Source organism: Pelodiscus sinensis, chromosome 2 (genome assembly GCF_052426305.1).
Source record: "Pelodiscus sinensis isolate ZL-2025 chromosome 2, ASM5242630v1, whole genome shotgun sequence".
NCBI lineage: Eukaryota > Metazoa > Chordata > Testudines > Trionychidae > Pelodiscus > Pelodiscus sinensis.
The window spans coordinates 251,592,692-251,618,985 of NC_143053.1; the positions used below are offsets into that span (position 1 = coordinate 251,592,692).

A 26,294-nucleotide genomic window follows, 5' to 3' on the forward strand; every position below is an offset into this window, starting at 1 on the left:
TATTACTGGTGCAGGATACGTCTTGCAGCCCACAGACGAGAGTCCATCGTGGCTTTAAGTTACCTTTCCGCACTCTCCCCGTCCTGGGCTGTTCTGAGGTGGAGCCACTCCTTATACAACCCAGACAACATGGGTAGGCCCCAGAAGCTGCAGTCGTCTCCCTCCCACACACAGACCCAGCCTTGGCATGCTTCTCACATCAGGGATTGCAAAAGGGCCCTGCGGAGACAGCCTCACAGCTGTCTTCTGTAGCAGCTGCAGCAAGGGAATCCTCCCCCTGTCGGAACTGGGGCTCTGAAAGTTTTACTCTGCTCCAGACCTTTTACCTAGCTGCAAGGGAGAGATGTGAAGGAAGTGATATACCTCAGCAGGTCTCCTGTGATAATGACCAGGTGTATCTACTTCAGCAAAATTTCAGCAACCTAAATGAATAGACACGAGGAATCACAAACCCTCCAGTGGCTTGGAAGAAGAGCTGTCAACCATTCCAAACGGAATAACAGCCAGCAAAGTGAAAAAGGCCACTCAGGAAAAAGAAACTGGCCACCTTGCATACAGAGGATCACTCCATGCAGCAGCACCAGCTACCTACCATCTGTTTGACTTTTTGGACAACACTCATTTCCAAGTGGGGCTCCTCACACCAGATCTTTGAGGATTCTTTTATAAGAAGAAAATCAAAGGAAGCTGCCAGAAACAACATGCCATATTGCACAAACTGCACCCAGGCCAAAACGTGCAGGCAAAGGACTTCCACGGAGACCCAAAATGCATCGGAAGAGCTGCTTGGGCACTGAAAAGGTGAAATTGGATGCCATGCCACCGAGTGGGATTTTCATAGGTAGATAAAGAAGTTGGGTACTCCTATCCCAGTGGATTATAGTATGATCTGGCCCGTAGATATCTGTAGCTGACATTTTACAGAGACTCCTTTGGGTACGTCTGCACTGCAGGCTAAAGTCCAATTAAGATACGCAGCCACGGCTACATTAATTGCATAGCTGAAGTTGAAGTAGCTTCACTTGTCTTTAGGCACTATCAACACAGCAGGAAGTCAAAGGAAGAACACTCTTCTTTCGACTTTCTTTGCTCCTCGTGAAATGAGGGTTACAGAAGTCAGAATAAGTAGCCTGATTCAAAATAACGGGCTTGCTGTGGAGACACACACTCTGTTATTTCAAAATAACGCTGCAGTGTAGATGGGCCCTTTATTACCAGTGGCTACATCAGGTGAGTTACAACAGAGAAATCAAGCTACTTGGACAGTTTTCCCTTTGCATGCAGAAGCAAAGCAAGAACTACCTACAGCTCACCTTGAGCTGACACTAATCTCCCCTTAAAACTGATCTGGTATAGATACATCAGCTGGAAGAGTGGAGAAAACACACCCCTAGGGACACAGCTAAGTCAATCTCAGTGCGGACACAGCTATTCTTACTGAAGAATGCTTCTGCCACCATAGCTAACATCATTCAGCGAGATGGTGTCACTACACCAGCAGAAAACCTCCTTCTGCAGGCAAACATTGTCTCCACACTAGGGGGCTAGGCTAGCATAGGCCCGGTAGTGCAGACGTGGCCACAGTTCAGCAGTGTCAATACATTTCCCCCATGGTAACGAAGACAGGTCACCTAGCAAGACCCACAGAGAAGGAGCCATTTACTCTCCCCTCTTAAAAAGGCTTTGGTTAGAGAACTACATTTAGACTCTACTTTCAGAGCCATTTCTTGAGTGCAGCACTAAACGTCCCCGTGGCTGACGGTAGAAAAAGGCTTTTCTCACTGTGGCTTCATTATACATATTGAGAACAGGTTTTTTTTTTTTGAAAGTGAAGCGTAGAGATATTAGCTACCTAACCAGCAGCCTTTTGTGGCCCAATGTGGGGCCGGAGGAGTATCCTACCTCAACTCCCCCTAATTGCGACAACACAGTTTAACAAACAACCAATGGAGAAGTCAACCTATGCTAACAAAATAGCATGTCCCCTTTAAGTAGGGTCCGAGGACAGGCACAATCACAATATACAAAGCCTTTACTGCAGAATGCTGGTGCAGCACTCCCAAACTTACAATTCACCCCCAAAAAAGCAGCTGAATTTAGCAAGACGAAACCCCTACAGACCAGAAGAGGAACCCTTGCCCCTACTACACCAGGCATAGCTCCTGCTCCTCTTCAGTTTGTTTAGCTCCAGCTTCCTGTTTATATAACCCAGCCTTAGGGCAGGGTCTACTTGAATACACTCAGGCTGACCCAGCTGAAGAATCCAACTTGTCCTTTAAAGGGGCAGTACGCACTTTTATGTTGCCTCTGGTAGTGGAAATTGTACCTTCTCTGATAGGGGTAGTACCTCCTCCTCCTGTATGGGGGAGTGTACATGCTCAGGGTGCATAACATAGTGGCTGTGTCTACACTGGACCCCTTTTAAGAGGAATAAGGGATCTTTCGGAAAAGACTTTATTTTCTGAAAGATCCCGTCTAGACTGGTGCTTTTCTCCGGCAAAGCCCCGAGCCGGAAAAAAGCGGCAGCCATGTTTATACAAATGAAGCGGGGGATATTTAAATCCCCCGCTTCATTTGCAATTCCGACTTGTCTCATCTGCATCCCTTTTCCAGAAAAGGGGTCCAGTGTAGACACAGCCAGTGTGAGAGTCTTTATCGGAGTGCAAGACCTCATCAGTCTTTTCAGCAAAAAGCTTGCACTTTTCGAACGGGAGGTCTTCTACTTTCGTCTGTAATTCCATAGGAACAGCAGCCATGATGACCATCTCGCCACGATTGCTTTTGCTGTAGCTCGTGTAGCTGTATCAGCGACATCAAGGGCAATCTGCAACCTCGCTCTCGCTGTACTATAGCCTTCATGAACCACTGATTTTAGTATTGGCTTTTTGGAATCAGGGTTCAATAGCAAGGCCGAGTAGTTCGCTATGAGAAGAAGCAGAGTGGCTGAAGAATAAACCTTTCTTCTGAAAATGTCCAGTTTCTTCCTGTCCTTGTTCCCTGCCATATTTCTGAATTGAGGTGTTTTGCCTCTATGTTGGGCTCTATCCACCACCAGAGAGTTTGATTGTGGATGGTTAAAAAGAAATTTGAGACCTTTAGAGGGGAGAAAGTATTTCTTGTCTACCCACTTACTTGTTGGTGCTACCAAGGCCGGGGTCTACCAGATTTCTTCTGCAGCCTCCATGATTGCTTCATCGATCGGAAGCACAATTTTCACCCTTTGTTGAGGATGTAAATTTTTGAGCAGGCGGTACATGTCTCCCAGAAACACCGCTTCATCAGGAGATGAGGAAGATTGATCTGTTGGCGATGTTTCTGGTCGAGGGCCTTCTGGTTCTGATAATTGTCCCTCCTCCAGTTCCGATATTTGAGGCTGTGAAACCCGGCTCTGCTCAGAAGGCGTTGGAGGCCACTCAGCTGGCTGAGTTTGCATTGGTGCGAACCGGCGCACAGATGAATGGCAGCAGCATGGCAATCGTCTGTCGGAGTGCGATATATAGTAGTGACAAGAGGAGTAATGTGGTCTGTGGTAGTAGACGTCATCGTGGTGAGATGCAGTTGGTGACAAATGGGTAGAAAACATTACGCTATCATGACAGTGGTGATAAGCTGAGTAAGGAGACCTCGTTGGTGAATAAGGCCCGTGGGAGGACATTCTTGAAGGAGACCAGGATTGTCTCTCCCAATGCCTGGGGTAATGTCTCCACAGCTCACTATATGGGGATCTTGTGGCCTGCCTCAGGGAGTCATAATGGTGGCGTCAACCCCAAGGTGACAACCACCCCAGTGATGACGGAGACGGTGCGGAAGAAAATGTAGGAGATGATGAGACAGATATTTGTTGGCCCAGCTATTTTTGTGCCACTTGTTGGCACTGATGTTGAGCGTGGCACCGTGCCCTGTGCCTCTGGCCGGCACCGATGCGCGCAGCACCATGGCCGGTGTGGAGGTCTAAGTTGAAGACCACGACTTAGAGGTTTGTGTTGCTGCACAGGTTGTCAAGGTGCAAGGTGTTGGTGATGGTGAGTGACCTGGTGTTAGTGGTGGCGAGGGCAACAACGGTGCCGGCGAACACTGTACCGAAGACCCTTCCTCCTGGTCCCTCAGAACTGGTGAAGTTGCCGGTGCCAATGGTCTCGGTGCCAATGATGTGAGCCCATTCAACTTCGATGCCATAGCGGACTTCGCTGCCCTTGAGGGAATGCCAGATGTGCCGGGCTTGTCCCATTTGCTGACCCAGCTTACAGATTCAGCGGGGAGCGATCTCATGGGTGACGTCCTGATCCTCTTAGTGGTCGTAGTGGCTGAGGAAGAAGCTGTACACTTGCGCATCATGGCAACCTCCGAGGTCAACTATGGAGTGGGAGCTGTTAGTTGTAATGCCTTATCGAAGAGAATCATCGTCAGGTGCAGCTCCCTGTCTTTCTGAGCTCTAGTGGTGAGCTTGGAGCAATGCTCACATTTCTGAGGGACATGCACTTCACCGAGGCAACAAATACATGCCGTGTGACCGTCAGACGCGGGCATGGCTTCACGGCACATTGAACATTTCTTGAAACTTGGGGAACTGGGCATTTTCTTAAGTTTTTAGTTGTTTGTTTGACTAAACTACTTAGTACAGAGAAACTATGAACTATAAACTATGAGAGTTTTTTTTAAACAGATAACTAACAGTAACTAACTAACAACAATAAACTAACTAACTATGAAAAACTAACTAACTAACAAACTTTTTCTGACAGGAATATGACAGTAACGAAGAGACAAAATGCATTCCGCCTGTAACTGAGGACGGATGAGAGGAACTGGACCGCGTATGAGTGAAGGGCGTGAACGGCACATAGCACCGACTGCGCACGCGCGGTCCGGCTGAGTACAGCTATGGAAAATCTCCAACCTGTGGCACCGGGACAAGCCTGACACCAACAGTGGAGCACCCACGGGGACCACTCGAAGAACACAGGGGTTTTTTCAACATTGGTAAACCTTAAATTACGAGGAAGAATGCCTTTTTCGAAAGAGCTCTTTCGAGAAAAGGTGTGTGTGGACACAGAACAAGGACATTTTTTGAAAGACGAGGCAATCGAAAAAAGCCCAGGTGCCCTGGTGGCCATTCTGTGAATAGCAATCAGTGCTTTCTTTCGAGAGAGCGTCCATGCAGTCTGGACACTCTCTTTCGAAAAAGCAAATCGCTTTTTTGATTCAGTTTTGAGATCTAGATGCTCCTCTTTCAAAAGAAGCTTGCAGTCTAGACGTACCCTACGATGTTGCACAGGGTAAGAGCTGTCATGAATGAGAGAGATAGATAAGCTAGAACCAACAAGGATTTTCATATGGATTGTTCTCTGTGGTTCTTAAGAAAGTTTGTTCAAGATATTTGTGTGTGTGTGTGTGTGTGTGTGAGAGTGAGTGAGTGAGTGAGTGACTATTATAGCCCAGGAAGCTTTAAAGAGTACATACAGGTCCAAGGACGGTATGCCACAGAAGAGTAATTAGTTGGGTAGCTGCATTGTCAATTAAAAGTCTGGTTAGTTCTGAAGTTGGCGCTCTGTGGATATTTCACCATGAAATGAGGGTGCACTGTCAACTAGTGCTCTCCAGTTTAGCCTTCTATACCTTCTGCGGTCTCCTCTCCCTTTAAAATGCTTCTTCACTACAGGTTGAACCTCTCTGGTCTAGCACTCTCTAATCCGGCAATACCCGTGGTCCAGCATTTTAGTTAGCCAGATGTCTACTTACCATCAATGTGGCCAAGTTTCCCGCAGTCCCATAAAGTTTCTTTACAGCCACCAGTCCTGGCTCTCAGTGCTCTGTGCTGTTATTTAGCTCTAATTTACCCCTATCTGTCTTCTAAGAGCCCAGTAAAGCAGTGGAAGTGCTGGTAATGCTGCTAGAAAATATTGACCTCCTGTGGTCTGGCAAATTCTCTGGTTCAGCATTGGTCAGGTCCCGAAAGTACGGGACTAGAGAGGTTCAACCTGTAGTGAAAATCTGCTTTGTAAGTTCTACTATATTCACGCACTGCATAAAGAGCTCCGAACATTGTTTATACCTGCAATTAAGAAGTGGATTGTTTGCCAACATCTCAAACTAGCTGGAGTGAAATGTGCAATTAAATCCATGGATGGGGAAGCATGAAATGCACATTATGGATTAACATCAAGTTTTATCATAATATTTAAAATAATGTTCAAGAGGCAAAGGACATCCTGAATGAAGTATTCAGAATTATGAAAGCTATCAAGAAAACGGATCAGTCTTTCCTTTATGCTTTTGGCTCACACTATGGAAGAATGAAGACGTGATGAAATAAATGATTGGTAACTTGAAATTTAAAAAGCAATACATTGCATAAAGCAGAAAAGGTAATGCCACCAAGTGCAGAATTCGCTGTTGTTGCAGTATACAGCTCGTTGAACACATTTACATGGAAACTAAAGTAGAGCTGAGCCAATAAGCGGATCACCTGTTACTGTCAAGAGGAAACTGTTGCATGTGCAGGCACACACAGCAAGGCATGACTGGCTAGGGGTATCACAGAGGGGATTTTACCTTCCTCTTGAGCACCGGGTGTTGGTCATTTCCTGAGACAGAAGACCAGAGTAGGGGCTTGTCCACACTACTGCGTTAGCCAATGTAACTTACGTCACTGAGGGGTGTGAAAAAGTCAGACAGCTGAGTAACACAAGTTACGTCGACCTAAGCTCTGTCCCCACTAGCACTTTGTCAGCGGGGGATGCTCTCCCTCTGAGGTAGCTTCCACCTCTTGCAGAGGTGGAGTAACCATGCCGACGGAAGAACACTCTCCTGTCAGCACAGCATGCCTTAACCAGACAGGCTACAGCCAACGGCAACATAGATTAGTAAGGTCTGTGTTCCTCCAAGTTTAAAGAAAGAGTCTCCTATAACGTCAAACTTCTCCAGTATACTGTATTTTGGCACCTACCACATTTTGGTCCTTTGTCACCTGCTGAAAAGCTAAAGTTAGAGTCAGTGGGGCATCTGATTTGCTGGGCCTCTGAGCAAGTTGGGAGGCCCCAGGTCCACGCTCCCAGAACTGGCAGAGCCTCAGATGCAAGGGGCGAGGCTGGAAGCAGCCATGTTCCTACCCCCTCAGTCCTGCCCAGAGCGTGATCCCTACAGGGGTCCAGCTTCAATTTAAAGGGCCTAGGGCTATGGTTGCCACTGGAGCCACAGTGCTGGACACCGGGAGCCCCAAGTCCTTCTGAATTCATAGAATCCTAGGGCTGGAAGAGACCTCAGGAGGTCATCAAGTCCAGCCCCCTGCCCAAGGCAGGACCAATCCCAACTAAATCAACCCAGCCAGGGCTTTGTCAAGCTGAGACTTAAAAACCTCTAGTGATGGAGATTCCACCACATCCCTAGGTAACCCATTCCAGTGCTTCACCACCCTCCTAGTGAAATCGTTTTTCCTAATGTCCAACCTAGACCTCTCCTACCACAACTTGAGACCATTGCTCCTTGTTCTGCCATCTGTCACTACTGAGAACAGCCTTTCTCCATCCTCTTTGGAACCTCCCTTCAGGAAGCTGAAAGCTGCTATCAAATCCCCCCTCACTCTTCTATTCTGCAGATTAAACAAGTCCAAATCCCTCAGTCTCTCCTCATACGTCATGCGCTCCAGCCCCCTAATAATTTTGATCACCTCCGCTGGACCCTCTCCAACGTGTCCACATCCTTTCTATAGTGGGGGGCCCAATACTGGACACAATACTCCAGGAGTGGCCTCACCAGAGCCAAATAAAACGGAATAATCACTTCTCTAGATCTGCTGGCAATGCTCCTCCTAATGCAACCTAATGTGCCATTAGCCTTCTTGGCTACAAGGGCACACTGTTGACTCATATCTAGCTTCTCATCCACTGTAATCCCCAGGTCCTTTTCTGTAGAACTGCTACTTAATGATTCGGTCCCCAGCCTGTAACAATGCTTGGGATTCTTCCGTCCCAAGTGCAGGACTCTGCACTTGTCCTTGTTGAAGCTGATCAGATTTCTTTTGGCTCAATCCTCTAGTCTGTCTAGGTAGCTCTGTGATAGAAATGTAGCCGTTTTAGTCTGGTGTAGCTGAAACAAAATACAGGACTATGTAGCACTTTAAAGACTAACAATGGGTAATGGGTAAGATAGCTAGAGTCTTTAAGTCAAGTCCCCTGTGGAGAGTGTCGAATTTTAGCATGAATGCCAGTTCAGAGGATTCCCTTTCAAGTGCAGATTTGAATGTCTTCTGAAGTAGGATGCAGGTTAGCAGGTCATTGAGACAGTGTCCTTTCTGGTTGAAATGACAAGCAACTGTTTTTTCTTTGTGATCCTGTCTACAAGACAGACCCAAGAAAACCAACAATAGAACACCACTTGCCATCACCTACAGCTCCCAATTTAAACCTGTCCAACACATTATCAGTAGATTACAACCTATACTGGAACAGGACACTAAACTCCAAGAAGCTCTGGGAGACAGACCCATAGTCTCCTATAGACAACCACCTAACCTCAAGATGATTCTTACCAACAACCACAGGACATACCACACTAATACCAACCCTGGTACTTTCCCTTGCAACAAACCCCGCTGCCAGCTTTGTCCACATATTCACTCTGCTGACACCATTATTGGGCCTAACCAAGTGAGTTATAAGATCAAGAATACATATTCCTGCGCCTCCAGAAATATAATCTATGCTATCATGTGCCGAAAGTGTCCGTCTGCTATGTACATTGGACAAACGTCTCAGACACTTCGCCAAAGAATCAATGCCCACAAAACAGACATTAGACAGGATCACAAAGAAAAAACAGTTGCTTGTCATTTCAACCAGAAAGGACACTGTCTCAATGACCTGCTAACCTGCATCCTACTTCAGAAGACATTCAAATCTGCACTTGAAAGGGAATCCTCTGAACTGGCATTCATGCTAAAATTCGACACTCTCCGCAGGGGACTTAACAAAGACTCCAGCTATCTTACCCATTACAAAGATAGCTTTCCCAATTATCACCTCTAATACTATTAACTCACAGACATCTACCCTTCCCCACCTCTAATATCATTAACTCACTGGCATTCACCTTCCTCCCCCCCTCCCCCCCCCGCATCCCCCTTCTGTTCTGAAATGTGATTTGTCCTTTTCATATGTGTTCATTTTTTTAAAATTGTATCCTTTGGTATATATGGCTGTGACTATTTTCTTCCACTATTTGATCTGAGGAAGTGGGTCTGGCCCACGAAAGCTCATCATCTAATAAACCATCTTGTTAGTCTTTAAAGTGCTACATAGTCCTGTATTTTGTTGTAGGTAGCTCTGGACCCTATTGCTGCCCTCCAGCGTATCTACCGCTTCCTCTAGCTTAGTGTCATCTACAAATTTGCTGACGGTGCAATCCATCCCCTCATCCATTTTATTTCATTAATAAAAATGTTGAACAAAACCGGCCCTAGAACAGGTCCTAGGGGCACTCCGCTAGAAACCAACTGCCAACCTGACATCAAGCCATTGATTACTACCTGTCGGGCCCAGCAGTCTAGCCAGCTTTCTATCCATCTTACAGTCCATTTATCCAATCCATATTCCCTTAACTTGCTGGGAGTGTATAGCAGACACCAACCACAACATCACCCCTGTTGCTTCCAACTCTAAAGTTAGCCTTGGGGCAGTTACCCTCTTTGCCCTCCTCCCTGCCACCCTCTGCCCCATTAGCAGGCCTGGTTGGAGTCTAAGAGATGAGAACTGGTGTCTGACACAGACACAGGTTCAGCACGTCAGTATCTCCTTGCTTGAACTGTTATAATCAGACTGATAACCACTTAAAGGCTACGAAATCTCCCCGGAGGGATTAGCATCTTCCAAACCAAGCCTGCAATTGTTTCCAGGAGTATAAAAACTGAGGGCCTGCTCAACAACCAAACGCATAAGACTGCTGCCACTACGAGGACCCAGGTGGCTTAACTACATTTATCTCAGTCGGGTCATAAAATCAAGGAGTGAGGGAGCTTTGAGAGAACACTCTGACAGCAGCGATCCACAGCAACGTAAAAAGGGACCGTTGATTGACCTGAACAGCATGTGTACCTGTGACGTTGTAGAGAGCTGACAATGCTTCACAATATTGTTCCAGCAGAACGGACAAGGGCAGGTTCACAGAGGAGTCACAGTGCAGAGCTAACTGGATGGACAGAAGGAAAAGAAAAAAAAGACACAATAAATATTTATACAGGCAGTCCCTGGGTTACGTACAAGATTGGGACTGTAGGTTTGTTCTTAAGTTGAATTTGTATGTAAGTCGGAACTGGTACATATTGTAGGGGAAACTCTAGCCAAACATTTCTCCAGCGCTCAGTTTTATTCTCCCACACCTCACTTCCCTCAGTCCTTTATTCTCAAGCTGAGGTGTCTGCTGAGAAAAGCCTCTCCATGTCTCCCTGGTCTGCTGGGGGGGAGTGCTAGCTTCGCGTCTCCCTGGTTTGCTGGGGGGAAGCAGCTAGTGCGGGGTTGCCTCACCCCGTTTGTAAGTAGGGATCCGATGTAAGTCGGATCCATGTAACCCAGGGACTGCCTGTACCTAAACAGCAAGAGGAGGATGGAATTCTCTCGCCATCATGTGATAATAACTTTTATAACCATTTCTATCCAGAGTTCATCAGCGAAAGCATGCCTGGGAGATAGCAAATGAACACACGGTATCTCTGAAGTGGAATATGGCAGCTGTTTAACAGGGAAAGCAATCTCACCACACAACAATAGAGGACAGAACATGAAGAACTTTGTGAAGAACACGAACTAAAACAACAGAGGGAATTTAATGACTATAGAATGTAAGTGTGCTTGTTTTTATCACGGAGTCTTTAATGTCAGCATGTGGTCAGGGGGTTATCTGAATGAGCATTCCCTGACATTATCAGCCTACTGTCCCCCATACAGCCATCCTTCTTTTTGGACAAAGGCCCGTCTGCCTATTTCCTCCTTTAGAGTGATAAAACTGCCTTCCCAATACTCAAGTCCACAAGGACACAATCCATACTACTGCATGCTCATTTTTTTCCAACATTTTAACTCAGGCAGTGCTACTCTCAGAAGCACTTTCAGGAAAAAGTCACAGGTGTGAGAGCCGACAGCCTCCACTGGTTTCTGGACAAGGTGGGGAAGCCCCAGAGCTCCATGTTCCCAGAAGGGGCGGGGCCTCAGGTGGAAGGGGTGGAGACAGGGCAGCCAGCTTCAGAGAGCGATTTAAAGGGCTTGGGCTCCGGTCGTCACGGCTGCTGTACTAGCATTGGCAGCTGCCGGGAGCCCTGGACCCCTATGAATCGCCAGGCACTGGGACAATTGCTCCTTTTCCCCTGCCCCACATCGGCGAGCCTGGTCACAGGTTTGTTATGGGGAAAAGAATAAGTGTCACAGAAGGGCACTGCCAGACCACCAGCCCTCACAGTCATTCAAACAAAATCAGAGTATGTTACAGTTAAGGAAGAGTCTAGCATACCACACAAGCAACTTATAAAGCTGATATAAAGTAATTTCATTGTAGCTTTCCTTGTGGCTTGGGGCTGTAATAAATTCTCCTCTCAACCTCTCTATCCCCATGTAAACCAAAGCAACATAGCTCTCGCTCTTCTCTATCATGACTTAAGTAGCAAGTGAAAAGGGAGTGATAAATGGATCTCCTGCACCAATAAATTTAACAACCTGCTTATGCTCATGTCCATGGGCAGATATTTACCAAAATGATTTAACTTCAGATTGTTCATCCAAGCCACATAACATGGGGAAAACTTTGCCTACCCTCCTGACAAGAAAATATTTAATTACAATATCTGACAAAATCCAGGATTTTAAGAAATACACTTAATACTGATGCCAAAGAATCAAATCTCATTTGCATTCCCCCAAAAGCGAAATGAATTATGGCACACCAGCAGAGGTGGCTCACAGAACAATACATCTAAATGATCAGTAGATGGCAGCTAGTTTTTAACACTTCAGGGAGTAGTAGCATTGCTGCTGAATGCCATAACAGAAAGGTGGAAATAAAACATTCAGAAGTTACCAATTACTGACAGACACTGCTGGGCCATGAAATCAAAGCTTTCTGGCTCTTTATGAGGGTATATAGTGCCTTGATAACTCACAAAATGCTTTCAATCTTTTATTTAAACTGATTGATATGGAGATAACTCATACAGCTCTGACTCAAGGGAACACCATATCCACTGATTGTTTACATTGCATTTATGAGCCTCAAAAATATCTCAGTGATTGCAAATCTCCATCTGTAATCCTGAGTTCTTTGTTACATAACAAGGAGAAATGGAATAAATGATGGTGAAAATATAAACTCTTCAGGAATATTAATACATTAAAAGCTTTCAATCCTTATAAAATAGCTTTTTTTCTTTAAAATAAACGAAATCCTTCCAACATTTTTATTCCTATTGGGAGAAATTGTAGGGTTGCCAGGTGTCCGGTATTGGACCAGAGAGTCCAATTTTTGCGGCTTCTGTCTGGTAAAAAAAAAAAAGTACCGGACATGTACATTTTACATGTCCGGTATTTTCTGTTTTTTCTCGGACAGGAGGCCATTTGGGACATTCTTCCCCTGCTGCATCTGGTGGAGACAGGGGGAGCATGAGGATTTAAAGGTGCCGTGACTTTTTTTCTGTGCAGTCGTTCTTTTTTTTTTTTTCCCCCCACCAAATTTTTTCCCGCCATGTTCGGGTTTATTTGTGAAACTATCTGGCAACCCTAGAAATAAGTACAGGCTGCACCTCTAAAATCTGGGACTCTCTGGTCCAACAATCACAGAGATTGCTTGAACAGAGAGCCCAGATGGTGAGGTTCAGGGGTTGAGATGGCGGTGGGGAGCACTGCCCCAGCGGTAGTGGGCCGGCGTGCCCGGCTGGGGCTGGTGGTGCAGAGTGCAGCTATGCTGGGGCGGCAGGCAGCAGGGCCAGTGTCTGGGAGCGCAGCCCCAACTGGGCCTGTACAGCGAGGAGTGTGACCCCACCCGGGCCGGAGGCAGTGAAGCCCATGGTGCCCAGGAGTGTAGCCTAAGCCAGGGCCCGCACAGGGCAGCAGGGAGTGCAGCTCCATCTGGTGACAGCACAGCGAGAAGTGCAGCGCCAGTGGGGCTAGAGACAGGAGAACCTGGTGCCCTCACTGCCATGGGGAGTACAGCCCCATCCCCAGATGGAAGTGCAGCCCTGGCAGGGCTGGGAGCAGCAGGGCTGACAGCCAGGAGGGGAGTCTTGACCTCTCTGGTCCAGCAAACTCCGTGGTTTGGGTCCACTCAGGTCCTGAGGCTGCCAAACCAGGGATGTCCTACCTGTATGGTCTAATTCTGACAGGATTTAAGAACAAAATTATTCCGCATCAGCAATAATAATAAAAATTTGATATCGCACTTTCCACCCGTAGACCTCAAAGCGCCTTACAAAGAGTTCGTATCATTATCTCCATTTTACAGATGGGGAAAGTGAGGTACAGAGCCGCACCTAATATCACCACTAGGCCAATGACAGAACCAAAAACAGCCCACAGGTCTCCTGAATCCCCATCAAACAGGCTACATTGCCTCCCAGTCGTGGTACTGGGATCACTGAAGCTACACGAGAAAGCCAGGTTTTACTTCAAGTACTTGGCTTAAATAAAGTACTGTAAACATACTGTGTGTGCAGCTCTCCAATTTTTGAGAGACAACAGGAGAGTCCAGACAGCATTATGGACTTCCCAATATGTGTAGGACCAAAGAGGATGAATGTCATGTTTGTTTTAGGATCAACTTTTAGTTCACTTGGCTTGTGGGGAAAAAATTCTCGCTCAGATGTTACATTACTTTTGCTTTCCTTTCTAGACCAGTTATCCTAATAAATGGGTTTCTTGTGTGTGACTGATTTAGCTAAAAATAAAATAAATACAAAGTTTGCAAAAGAACCTGCAGAAAAACACAGATAGAAAGCTGGTGACATAACTCATAACTTTGGAGGGAAAAGCCTTCAGTCTTGTAGCATTTTAAAGAAACAGAAGGGTGGCTGTGATCGTATGAGTGTCCAAATATTAAATGTTTTCAGTGATTAAAATATTAATTTATTCTAGCACCAATTTTAAGAGAATGCAAATATTGTAATTTCTTGCCCCACAAAAACATAGCTGAAGACTCTTGCATATCTTTCTGGAAATCTACTCCAAACTGGAAATAATTGGAGATTTCTGTCTTAATAGTCTTCATAGTCACGACGGGACACTTCTGAGGAAATCTATGCTTGGCAAGAAGTCTTGTATTTTCTGAACCATGCTATTAATTACTAAATAAAATCTATTTCCTACTCATCTATAAAACGGGGTTTTAAAAGTTTTACGTCCTCACCCTGCCACCAGATCTGCACACATGGCCTCTTGTTCTCATGCCTCGTCACATTTAAGTTCCCTGCAAACACATGGGCTTGACATATGTATGGAATCTCAGGACTTGTTCCTTAGGTAATATCTTGGATTCCTCTCTCTGTCCTGCCCCGTTGGTCCAGAAATGGTGATGTAACCCGTACAGCCATCAAATTCACAGTCCACCCAAATCCCTACATTGCCATACATCTAGTTATTACTACTAACCTCGAGAAGTCCTGTGGCACCTTACAGACTAACAGATTTATTGTAGCATAAGCTTTCATGGGCAAAGATCCACTTCATCAGATGCATCCAGAACTCTCCTCTCCAGTCACCTTCTCCCAGCACCTGCCCTGTATTTTCCTATTTGTAGCTTACACCTGATGTAAGAAGCTCATCTGAATAATGATAACTAAGTTCATGGCCGTGTATCGGGAATGGCAGGATGTTGCCAATGATGAATCCCCATGGAGTACATGAAGGAGACAAGAGAGTAGAGAAAGAACGTTCATCTTCATTCAGAAGCTCATTTGTTTGTGACTAAATTGTGACCTTGTCCAAATTTTAGATGCTCCCAAGTTCTTAGAAACAGGCTTCTCCTTCACTCACAGATAAATATGACAAAAGGAATAAAAAATCCAAACACTAAGGCTCTCAGATTCAGACCCATTTGCTTTATATTTTGGGGGGAAAAACAACCTTCCCTGGATGCTTAGGCAGATTGTTTTCTGTCCTACAAGAGAGAACATTTGTTCAGCACCTCCAAGCAGAGTATTAGTTTCCAGTGTTCAGACTCTTCCTGGGAGTATAGATTGAGGTTGTTTATTTTTGAAAGAGTGAAACTTGAGCTGACTTGGTCCAACAGCTATAATTGCTCTGCAGAGAATATTTGAATGCTGCAGGTATTGACTGGAAGGTCTTCTTTAATAGGCTGGAGGGAGAGATTTTGACAGCTCAGCAAAAAGCCTCAGCCACTGTCAGTAACTGGAGTATCCGTTGCTACATATATTGCCAAAAGCAGCAATGCTCCAAGGCCTTTGCAGCAACTTTAGCAGGCCACGAGGGGATGAGGGTGACCTGTGTCATCCTACCTTGCTTCTTTAAAACTGCTGAAGCATGCAGTCTTGAAAGACACATTTGACTTCTGGTGTGTGTTTGTCAGGCTACATGAGACTGCAGACTCTGCAGAAGCACATCACTTCAATAAACTTCCTGTTTAAATCTTACTTAGTGGTTTGTTTTGTTTTTGCAGGAGTGGTGTTTGGTTTTGGTGTGGTTTTTTTTTTTTTTTTTGATTAGCAACTGCGTCACACTAACATGCATAAAGGTGAGGGGAGTCTGAGTTAGATGGACTTTTCCTGGTCACATCTAAAGATCCCCAGAAGCAAGGCTGGCTACCAGAAGCCTGTTGCTGAATCCATCTATGACCACCCCAGACTATGTGGGTAAATATCATAGAATCATAGAACACTAGAACTGGAAGGGACCTTGAGAGGTCATCGAGTCCAGTCCCCTGCCCTCACAGCAGGACCACGCACCATCCAGATCATCCCTGATAGATGTTTATCTAACCTGCTCTTAAATATCTCCAAAGGATGGAGATTCCACCTCCTCTCTAGGTAATTTATTCCAGTGTTTAACCACCCTGACAGTTAGGAAGTTTTCCTAATGTCCAGCCTAAACCTCCCTTGCTGCACAGTAAGCCCTTTGCTTCTTGTCCTATCGTCAGAGGTTGAGAAGAACAATTTTTCTCCCTGCTCCTTGTAACAGCCTTTTAGATACTTGAAAACTGCTATCATGTCTCCACTCAGTTTTCTCCTTTTTAAACTAAACAAACTCAGTTCTTTCAGTTTTCCCTCATAGTTCATGTTTTCTAGACCTTTAGTGATTTTTGTTGCTCTTCTCTGGACCGTCTCCAATTTCTCCACATCTTTCTTGAAATATGCTGCCCAGAACTGGACACAATACTCCAGCTGAGGCCTAATCAGCGCAGAGTAGAGTGGAAGAATGACTTCTCGTGTGTTGCTGACAACACTCCTGTTAATGCATCCCAGAATTATGTTTGCTTTTTTTTGCAACAGTGTCACACTGTTGACTCATTTAGCTTGTGGTCCACTATGACCCCTAGATCACTTTCAGCAGTACGCCTTCCTACACAGACACATCCCATTTTGTATATGTGAATCTGACTATTCCTTCCTAAGTGAAGTACTTTGCATTTGTCCTTATTAAACTTCATCCTATTTACCTTAGACCAGAGTTGGCCAACCCATTTAACAAAGAGAGACAAAATAACAGTGGAAAAAATATGAAGACTTGTCAAGAAAAAAAAAAGCCCACCAGAACAAAATTGTCAAGCAAAACCAAAAACATTATTTTTTTTTTAAAGGAGGCTGCCCCTTTAAGATGGCTGCCATCTTAGGCACCATTTTTAAAACCTCACAGCTCCAACCCGGTAAGCACAGGGAAGCCAGGGGCCGGGACAGGAGCCGACAAGGGTCCTTAGGGGGGGCGCAGAAGTGGCTTCACGAGCCACACTTTTGGGGGGCAAGAGCCACATGCTGTTCGCGAGCCGCAGGTTGGTCACGGCTGCCTTAGACCATTTCTCCAGTTTGTCCAGATCATTTTGAATTATGACCCTGTCCTCCAAAGCACTTGCAACCCCTCCCAGCTTGGTATCATCTGCAAACTTAATAAGCGTCCTCTCTATGCCAATATCTAAATTGCTGATGAAGATATTGAACAGAACTGGTCCCAAAACTGACCCTGGCAGAACCCCACTTCTTATGCCCTTCCAGCATGACTGTGAGCCATTAGTAACTACTCTCTGAGAATAGTTATCCAGCTAGTTATGCACCCACCTTATAGTAGCCCTATCTAGGTTGTATTTCCCTCGTTTATTGATTAGATCATGCAAGACCGTATCAAATGCTTTACTGAAGTCTAGGTATACCACGTCCACTGCTTCTCCGATATCCACAAGACTTGTTATCCTATCAGTCTGAAAGCTATCAGATGGGTTTGACATGATTTGTTCTTTACAAATTCATGCTGGCTATTGCCTACCACCTTATCTTCCAGATGTTTGCAGATTAATTCCTTAATTATTTGCTCCATTATCTTTCCTGGCAAGAAGTTAAACTGATTGGTCTATAGTTTCCTGGGTTGTTCTTATTTCCCTTTTTATAGATGGGCACTGTACTTGCCCTTTTCCAGTCTTCTGGAATCTCTCCCAACTCACATGACTTTTCAAAGATGATAGCTAAAGGCTCGGATACCTCCTCTAACCAGCTCCTTGAGTATTCTAGGATGCATTTCACCAGACCCTGGTGACTTGAAGACATCTAACTTTTCTAAGTAATTTATTCTTTTTTATTTTAACTTCTAGAACTACCCCATTTACACTAGTATTCTCTGTGCTGGGCATCCATTCACCATCAATCTTCTTAGTAAAAAGTGAAACAAAGAAGTTGTTAAGTACCTCTACCATTTCCAAGTTTCCTGCTATTGTTTTTCTCTCTTCACTGAACAATAGACCTACCCTGTTCTTGGTCTTCCTCTTGCTTCTAATATATTTGTAGAATGTTTTCTTGTTACCCTTTATGTCTCTAGCTAGACTGAACTCATTTTGTGCTTCCATCTGTCTAATCTTGCTTCTACATACTTGCATTGTTTGCTTATATTCATCCTTTGTAATTTGACCTAGTTTCCACTTTTTATATGACTCCTTTTTGATTTTTACATCATGTAAGAACTCATGGTTAAGCCAAGGTCTCTTGCCATACTTTCTATCTTTCCTATGCAGTGGGATAGTTTGCTTTTGGGCCTTTAATAATGTCCCTTTGAAAAACTGCCAACTGTCTTCAGTCATTTTCCCTACGGGACCTTACCTACCAGCTCTCTGGCTGTGTCTACACTGGCATGAATTTCCAGAAATGCTTAAAACGGAATACTATTCCGTTTTCAGTTTTTCCGGAAAAGGGGCGTCTACATTGGCAGGCTGCTTTTCCGGAAAAGCCCTTTTCCGGAAAATCGTCTGGCCAATGTAGACGCGCTTTTCCGGAAAAGAGCCTCGATCGCCATTTTCGCGATTGGGGCTTTTTTCCGGAAAAGACTACTGGGCTGTCTACACTGGCCCTTTTCCGGAACAGTGTTCTGGAATAAGGACTTATGCCCGAGCGGGAGCAGAATAGTTTTTCCGGAATAGCGGCTGATTTTGTACAGTAGAGAATCGTTGCTTTTCCGGAAATTCAAGAGCCAGTGTAGACAGCTCGCAGCTTATTCCGGAAAAGTGGCTGATTTTCCGGAATAAGTGGCCCAGTGTAGACACAGCCTCTGAGTTTACTAAAATTTGCCTTCCTGAAATCCATTGTCTCTATTTTGCTATTCTCCCTGCTACTATTCCTTAGAATCATGAGCTCTGATTTCATGCTCACTTTCACCCAAGATAACTTCTGCTTTCAAATCGTCAACCAGTCCTCCCTACTTGTTAAAATTAAATCTAGAACAACTTCCCCCCAGTAGCTTTCTCAACCTTCTGAAATAAAAACCTCTCCACTGTAATCCAAAAACTTGTTGGATAATCTTTGCTGTGAGGTATTAGTTATGTTTGCGATGCTTTATGAACTTGTTGCAATGTGTGTATGTGCTTGAGACCAAATAAAGAAAAAGCTATAAGTGAAAGAATTCACATTGCACTGTTCAAATCAACCTCTTATCAGATTGATGTTTGTATCAGACTGATTTCTTTTCTGACACTGAGCCGCAAAGAGTAAAATTATCAAATTTTGCTTTCAAAAAACTGCAGGTAACAAGGCCAAATTCATGATTAGTGCACTGCCAGTGAATTTGACCACTTATGATTCAAGATACATAGTTTTACAGCCTCCTTTTGAAGCCTCCTGGGGTCAGATCCACTCCACTGAGGTCATGATTAAACCTGTGCAAATAACTAATTTATGCCTCATGCAATGAGGCTTACAGGATCTGACGACAAAGCGTGCATGCTGGGGTTGGCTGATTCCCGTCTATACTACTGCGCTGTGCCGACAATCAGCTGATCGGCACAGTGCAGCAGCCATTTTGATGTAAATGAAGCTGTGATTATTTAAATCACCGCTTCATTTTGCTATATCTAGTAAACTCATCTACATGGCTCCGTCAACGGAGCCATGTAGTCTAGACACACCCAGTGTGCTTTAGTCTTAACATCCTTGAGCAGTTTAGTATCATCCGCAAACTTTGCCACCTGACTGTTTACCCCTTTCTCCAGATCATTTATGAGTAAGTTGAATAGGACTGGTCCTAGGACTGACCCTTGGGGGACACCACTAGTTACCCCTCTCCATTCTGAAAATTTACCATTTATTCCTACCCTTTGTTTCCTGTCTTTTAACCAGTTCTTAGTCCATGAAAGGATCTTCCCTCTTATCCCATGACAACTTAATTTACGTAAGAGCCTTTGGTGAGGGACCTTCTGGAAATCTAAATACACTATATCTACTGGATCCCCCTTGTCCACATGTTTGTTGATCCCTTCAAAGAACTCTAATAGATTAGTAAGACATGATTTCCCTTTACAGAAACCATGTTGACTTTTGCCCAACAAATTATGTTCTTCTATGTGTCTGACAATTTTATTCTTCACTATTGTTTCAACTGATTTGCTCGGTACTGACATTAGACTTACCAGTCTGTAATTGCCAGGATCGCCTCTAGAGCCCTTTTTAAACATTGGCGTTACATTAGCTATCTTCCAGTCATTGGGTTCAGAAGCTGATTTAAAGGTAGGTTACAAAGCATAGTTAATAGTTCCGCAATTTCACACTTGAGTTCTTTCAGAACTCTTGGGTGAATGCCATCTGGTCCTGGTGACTTGTTACTGTTAAGTTTATCAATTAATTCCAAAATCTCCTCTAATGACTGATTGGACCTCCCTGATCCAGAACCCTCTGGACCTGACTCGCCCCAGAGGAGGGATTTTGCCAGACCAGGGGATGCCATTTCTGGACCCCCTGCTGCTGATGACCCTACCCCCTACCCTGCTGCCCAACCAGCTTTCCTGGGCATCCCAGCTGGATCGCGCATCTGGCTTCCTACCCTCCTTCCCCTCTCCCCCTGCAGCCCAGCTGAGCCACACACCAGACTTCCCCACTCCCCTCCTCCCCCTGGTAGCACAGCAGCTTTCTGGCACCTGGGTCACATGCCAGGCTCCCACCCCTCCTCCATCGTGCTGGGCCCCCGCCGCCCCTCATCACACCAATTTCCTGCTCCCACCCCACATCTCGGATTGCCAGATGATTTCAGAAAAAAAACCAAAAAAAGGCCCCCGAGATCTGTTAAGCAAAAATAAAAAAACAAAACAGCTTGGCCCCTTTAAGAAACACGTGGTGAGGCTTTTTGGCTCCAACAGGCTGCCAGCAGCTGCCTGCCATCTTGCCTCCCTGTGCCAGGCCAGACAACTCCCCAGTAAGCACTAGGGTTGCCAGGTTGCCTCCGTATTGAGCCATAAAGCCTGGGATTTTCACCTCCTGACAGGAAAAAAATCAGAAAGTACCGGACATTTTAGGTGTCTGGTATTTTCTGAATTTTTTTACTGGACGGGTGGCGAAAATACCGAACTCTCTGGGTCAATACCGGACAACTGACAACCCGACCCGCATCACGCCAACCTTCCCCCACTGCTGCATCACTCCAGGCTCCCAGCTCCCCCCAGCATGACCGGACACTCTGATTCTGGAACATCCCATGGGACCACGGATGTGGCCAGACCAGAGTCCTGGTTTACATAGGTGCAACCTGTAGAAATGGGCTTGTTGGAATACATTTTATAATTACGGTAAAATTTTCACTTGAAATAGCTCCTAGGGAAATAAAAGTGTTGTTGGAAATCTTTTAAACCTTTGTTCGTTTCTTCAATGGCTTATCATTTTGAAAGGCTTATTTGCAAGTACTTTATGTACACACAGGGCATCTAATATCATTTCCTAATAATGTTAACTCAATGGTAAAATGCTTCCCCATGATCTTGTTACAGTAATTACTAATGTAAGAAGCCATTTAAGTACAGAATATTGGTATTAATGAAGAGTTAATTAATCACTGGAAGTGCTCAAGTCGTAGCCTCACCCACAGGGGAGCCGACAGTCTCCTCAGGCCCCTGGGCAAGATGGGCGGGCCAGCTCTGCACGCCCAGAAGGGCTGGGGCTTTGGGCGAAAGGGGCGGGGTAGGGCCAGGGGCAGCCAGCCCTACATGCTGCCCGGAGCGCAGTGTGTCCCACCCCTGCCCTCAGAACCGCACGGAGCACATTGTGCAGCGCTCCAGCAGCGATTTATAGAGCCTGAGGCGCTGGCCACTGTCACAGTAGTGGTGGTGGTGGCCAGGAACCCTGGGCCTCTTTGAATTGCCGGGGCCTGGGGCAACTGCCCCACCCCCCTCCATTTGCTTTGCCTTCCCCTTCCCCACTACCTCCCATTGGTGGACCGGCTCCCCCAACTCAGGATGACAAGTATCATCTTTCCAAAAACGGTTCTGAAGAACCAACAACTTCTTTAATAACTATTTCTGCTAAAATCTTTCTTTAAGAATTATTTCATTTTAAAAGGGCTGTTCTGAGAATTGTTAACATCCAATAAAAGTGAAGGAATCTCTCAGAAAATGGACTGATTACAAATAAAGTGAAATCCTAAATGTAATCATCTTCTGTGAATCTCCCGCTACAAAGAAAAAAAACACCGTAGAGAAAGAATCACAACGTAATTCACATGTGCTTTAACAAACTATATAAGATGAAGAGATTCCTAAGGACAGCCCAACAAGGCACTATGACAAATAATGCTAGGAGCCAGCTTTGAATCTAAACATGCCTAAACAAACAGTGTTTTCCTATAATTTCATGAAAATATGTCTAAAAGCTCTCACGACCTCACCTGTTCCATGCTACCAAATTCCCTCTCACACACACATTGCTCATCAAAACTTATCTTGTCAATCTCACAAGCAAGCTACCACAGACAGCTAAGGAAAACAAAACAGACTCAAGAAGAAACCAACCAAAGGAAAAAGTCTGCAGGACTTCAACATGGATTGATGAGAAATTAACTAAGACATTGTCAAGGGATTAAATCTCTTGTAACGATTATATTAGGATATGGTAATACTGTTATAACTTAAGATATTAACAGTTTCTTCTGTTAATTAACAAATGGGTAGACTAAGTATTCTTTGAGAGGAGACAGGAGTTATAAATTGGTAAACAGAGAAACAGTGAAATGTAATTAAAGATTCTTAATATTTGTAACTGGCTTGTCTCAAGGCAGCTCCTTAAATAGCTTCTTCTAAGCAACTGATTTAAAATGTTCCTTCGGTTTCATAGCAGCTAGTTAAGTTTGTTTACTTTGTCCAATTATAAATTGTTTCAGGGCAGGTCTACACTATGGAACAATGTCAACCTAAGATATGCAACTCCAGAAACATGACTAGTGCAGCTGGAGTCAACGTACCTCAGGTCAAGTTGACATGGGCTCTCCACTGGACAGGGGTTATGTCAATGAGAGAAACTCTACAAAGGACTTCCCTTATGCTTCTTGTCCAGGTGGAGTGTGAGAGCAGACAAGAGAGCGAGCAGCAGTTGATTTAGCGGGTCTTCACTAGACCTACTAAATTGATCCCTGGGGGGACTGATTGACAGAGTGCTGATCCTCCACTAAGTATATACATGCCCTAAATTATCAATGATATGTCAAACATGACCCATCTGCCCTTTAACAAATTTTTTTACCTATTTATAACCAATTTAGATATCACTGAGCTAGTAAGATGGGCTCACAATAAAGGAAGGAAATAATATACTTTGGTCTTAACTTCCCAAACAAAAACCACCCCCAGAAGGAGTTCATTCTTGGAGGGCCAATGTCTGTTAAAACACTCCAGAGAGACATACAGAAGAGATTATAATGGAGTAACTAGTTTATCACTTGTGTTCTGTCATTTGAATCAGTTTAACTTTTTTCTCACCTTTCTTTAATTGTAAAATAATCATGGTTAAAAATTGTGATTATTTTGCTTTGTTTAATTTTGCTGTCCCCTATGTACTTTCATGAGTATTAAAATATTGGAAGTAGTATACCTGAAATGGCAATAAGAAATTACTATGTGTTCTCCTACCATGCATTGTTTTTCTAGACTAAACATTTCTGGTAATTTTTAAAATAAAATTACATGGGTGTCCAACAATTTTAAATTACCTTTCTATTCCACTCATTGGTCAGATCAAGAGAGAACAATTGGAACAATAATTCAGTGCCTGCAACCTATGTTTTAATCTCTCAGCTGATGCTTTTCATTTTCAAGGCCCCTAGTTACAGAAATTTTATATGCAGAAATGTCATTGGCTGTAATAATATTTCCAGAGGTGGTGTGGCTTCTAAACTGAACTCTTTATTTCTATGAAGTCATGCTTTAGTGTAGAACAATATGTTCCCTTCTAGGTTTGATCTGCAGGACTCAAATTGGGAAGGGACTTTCTTTAAATAACCCAAATAAAAAGAAATTTATTCAAGAAATTCCCCAAACTCAAAGGCAGCCTTTTAGCCTCATTAATGCTAAGCTCTCCAGTCACACCCTTTTAACAAGGAGATCAAGTGTTCACTTGAATAAAAGTCACTGCTGTTTTCTGAAACATGCAGCAGTGAACGAAATCCTAAAGGAGCTGCTCAGAGCACCTGCTCAATTAAATAGAAATACGTGTTGCTCATTTGTGTCCAGAGAAGCACAGGGTGGTGAGCAGATAAGTCTTCATTCCCTCTGAAAACCCAATGAGGGAAAGAGAGGTGCAACAAAATCAAAGACGCGCCTGCGATCGAGCAGTTACTCTTCCCGTGTAGCAGTGTAGCTCCAGTGGTTCATCTGGCTTTTTTGCAAAATCAAATGAGATTTATATCACCCCTACTTCCATTAGACACCTGTCTTTTCATTTACTGAGCACATGTGTGCGAACCAGTTGCTCTTTAAAATGCAGGCCACATACCATAGGAAGTCTTTCTAACATAGCCATGCTGATGTACCTGGTTCCAGAAATTCCTGATTCTTCACAACCTATTAACCCACATTTGCTAATATAGCTGCATTTTGCAGAATGCAGTTGTTTGATTCTGTAAACCAATGTCCTGCTTGACCTCAGAACTCATTTCAAATTGTGGCATAAGACTCAAACCCAGAAGTAGCTAGCCGTGCCACTCAGCCTTCAAAAGAGACTTTAAAAGAAGAAGAAATGCCAGCACAGTTCTGATAAACAATTCTCCAGCATCTCCTAAGTTTCCATCGACCCATATTGCTTGTTAGGAAGGAAAGGATAGTCCAGTGGTTAGGGCACTGGCTTAGAACACATGAGAACCTAGTTCAATTCTCTGCTCTGCCATGGACTTCCTGTGTGACCCTGGGCAAGTTACTTAATGTGTCTATGCCAAAGTTCCCCATGTTTAGAGTAGAGCAGGCATGTCCAAAGTCCAGCCCGCGGGCCAATTGCGGCCCGTGTTCTGGTTTAATACAGCCCCACAGGTAATTTGGCAATATCTATCTTTTATGGCCCCCAACAAATCCATATGTATTGAGATGAATACATTGTAAAATCTCAGTTAATGTCAGTTGGTCTAAATCAGTTATAAATATATTTGGACACAACATGTATACTTGGTGTTATGTTCCTGTTCATATTTTTTGAACTTAAAAGTTGACAGACAACCTTTATTACCAATAATATGTAATGTACTTTACAATGTTCCTGACATATATTTCAGCTTCCTGGATTTTTTTTTCATCTGGCCTTCAGATATGAAAGGCAGAGTGATTTAACACCTGTTTAGATTTGTCATCCATGTGATGAAATGAAAAGTATGCCGTTTGCAATAAACTTTGCATAAAATAGTTAATTTGCATTTAATTTTAATGGTTCAAAGAATGTCAGGCAAAATGGTCGGCCCTCATGCATGTTCACTTCATCAAATATGGCCCTCTTTGAAAAAAGTTTTGACACCCCTGGAGTAGAGGTAATAAAGATTTTCAGGAGTGTTGTGAGGATAGATTCTGTGATGTGCTTAGGGATTGGAAGACCTTAAGTAAACTTGCCATAGAGCAAAGCAAGAACATGATGAATTATAAGTACAGTCTTTAGCTCCCATTAAAATGGTGGGAGTTACCACCACAAGCTATTGTTAAGCATCTGCTTAAGTACTTCCTAAAGATGGACAGGATACTTAAGATGCTCACAGTTGAGCCTGGGTTTAAGTGCTTTCCTGAATTTGCACGTCTAAAGGGGAACTGTGCTGACTGATCCATACATTGGACTCAAAATCTCCAAAAGTATCATCACACCTGCGCTGTTGGGGTAAAGGAGCGACAGTGAATAAGCTTTTCTTTCAAATCATGGGCAGCAGCTGTCTTTGAATGCCAGTGATCTAGTGGAAACCTGTCGTTTTGTTAATCTTTAAAGTGCTACCAGACCATTGGTTGTTTTTTAGGTTTACACTTCTTAGGGTCCTCATCCTTCGCTCTGTGGGCCAGCAGGGGACATATTCAACACCTGAAGGAAGTCAGGGTGGGTGGGGGAGGAGTCCTTCCCAACTTCCCTGAGCAATTTCCACTGGGGACACTTCGTGTGATGTGAGTTGGCGGGCAGACCCAGAACAATAATGAGCATGGATGGCTTGCTGTTTTAATTATTCATAACTCTTTGTGCTTTATTCAAACGAGGCAGAGAAGGTAACTGGAACGTAATGTGAAAAGAAAATCCTATGTCCCCAGGCGTTACAGATGTTGGCCCTGACTCTCCCTGGCTACAGCCCTGACCACGTAAAGCAGCTGTAGGAAGGACAGCAAAGCCGCATAGGGTGGCAAAAGGGGCA

General features: G+C 44.3%; 1 protein-coding gene across 2 annotated transcripts in view; it reads right to left on the reverse strand.

The window, feature by feature from the left end:
* Positions 1 to 26,294, reverse strand: part of CRHR2 (corticotropin releasing hormone receptor 2) — a 274,002-nt gene that overhangs the window by 238,392 nt on the left and 9,316 nt on the right. For both annotated transcript variants that reach the window (XM_075922873.2, XM_075922874.2), the window contains exon 2: positions 10,089 to 10,182. In XM_075922873.2, the coding sequence (XP_075778988.1) occupies positions 10,089 to 10,182 (94 nt within the window). The remainder of the gene's footprint in view (positions 1 to 10,088; positions 10,183 to 26,294) is intronic.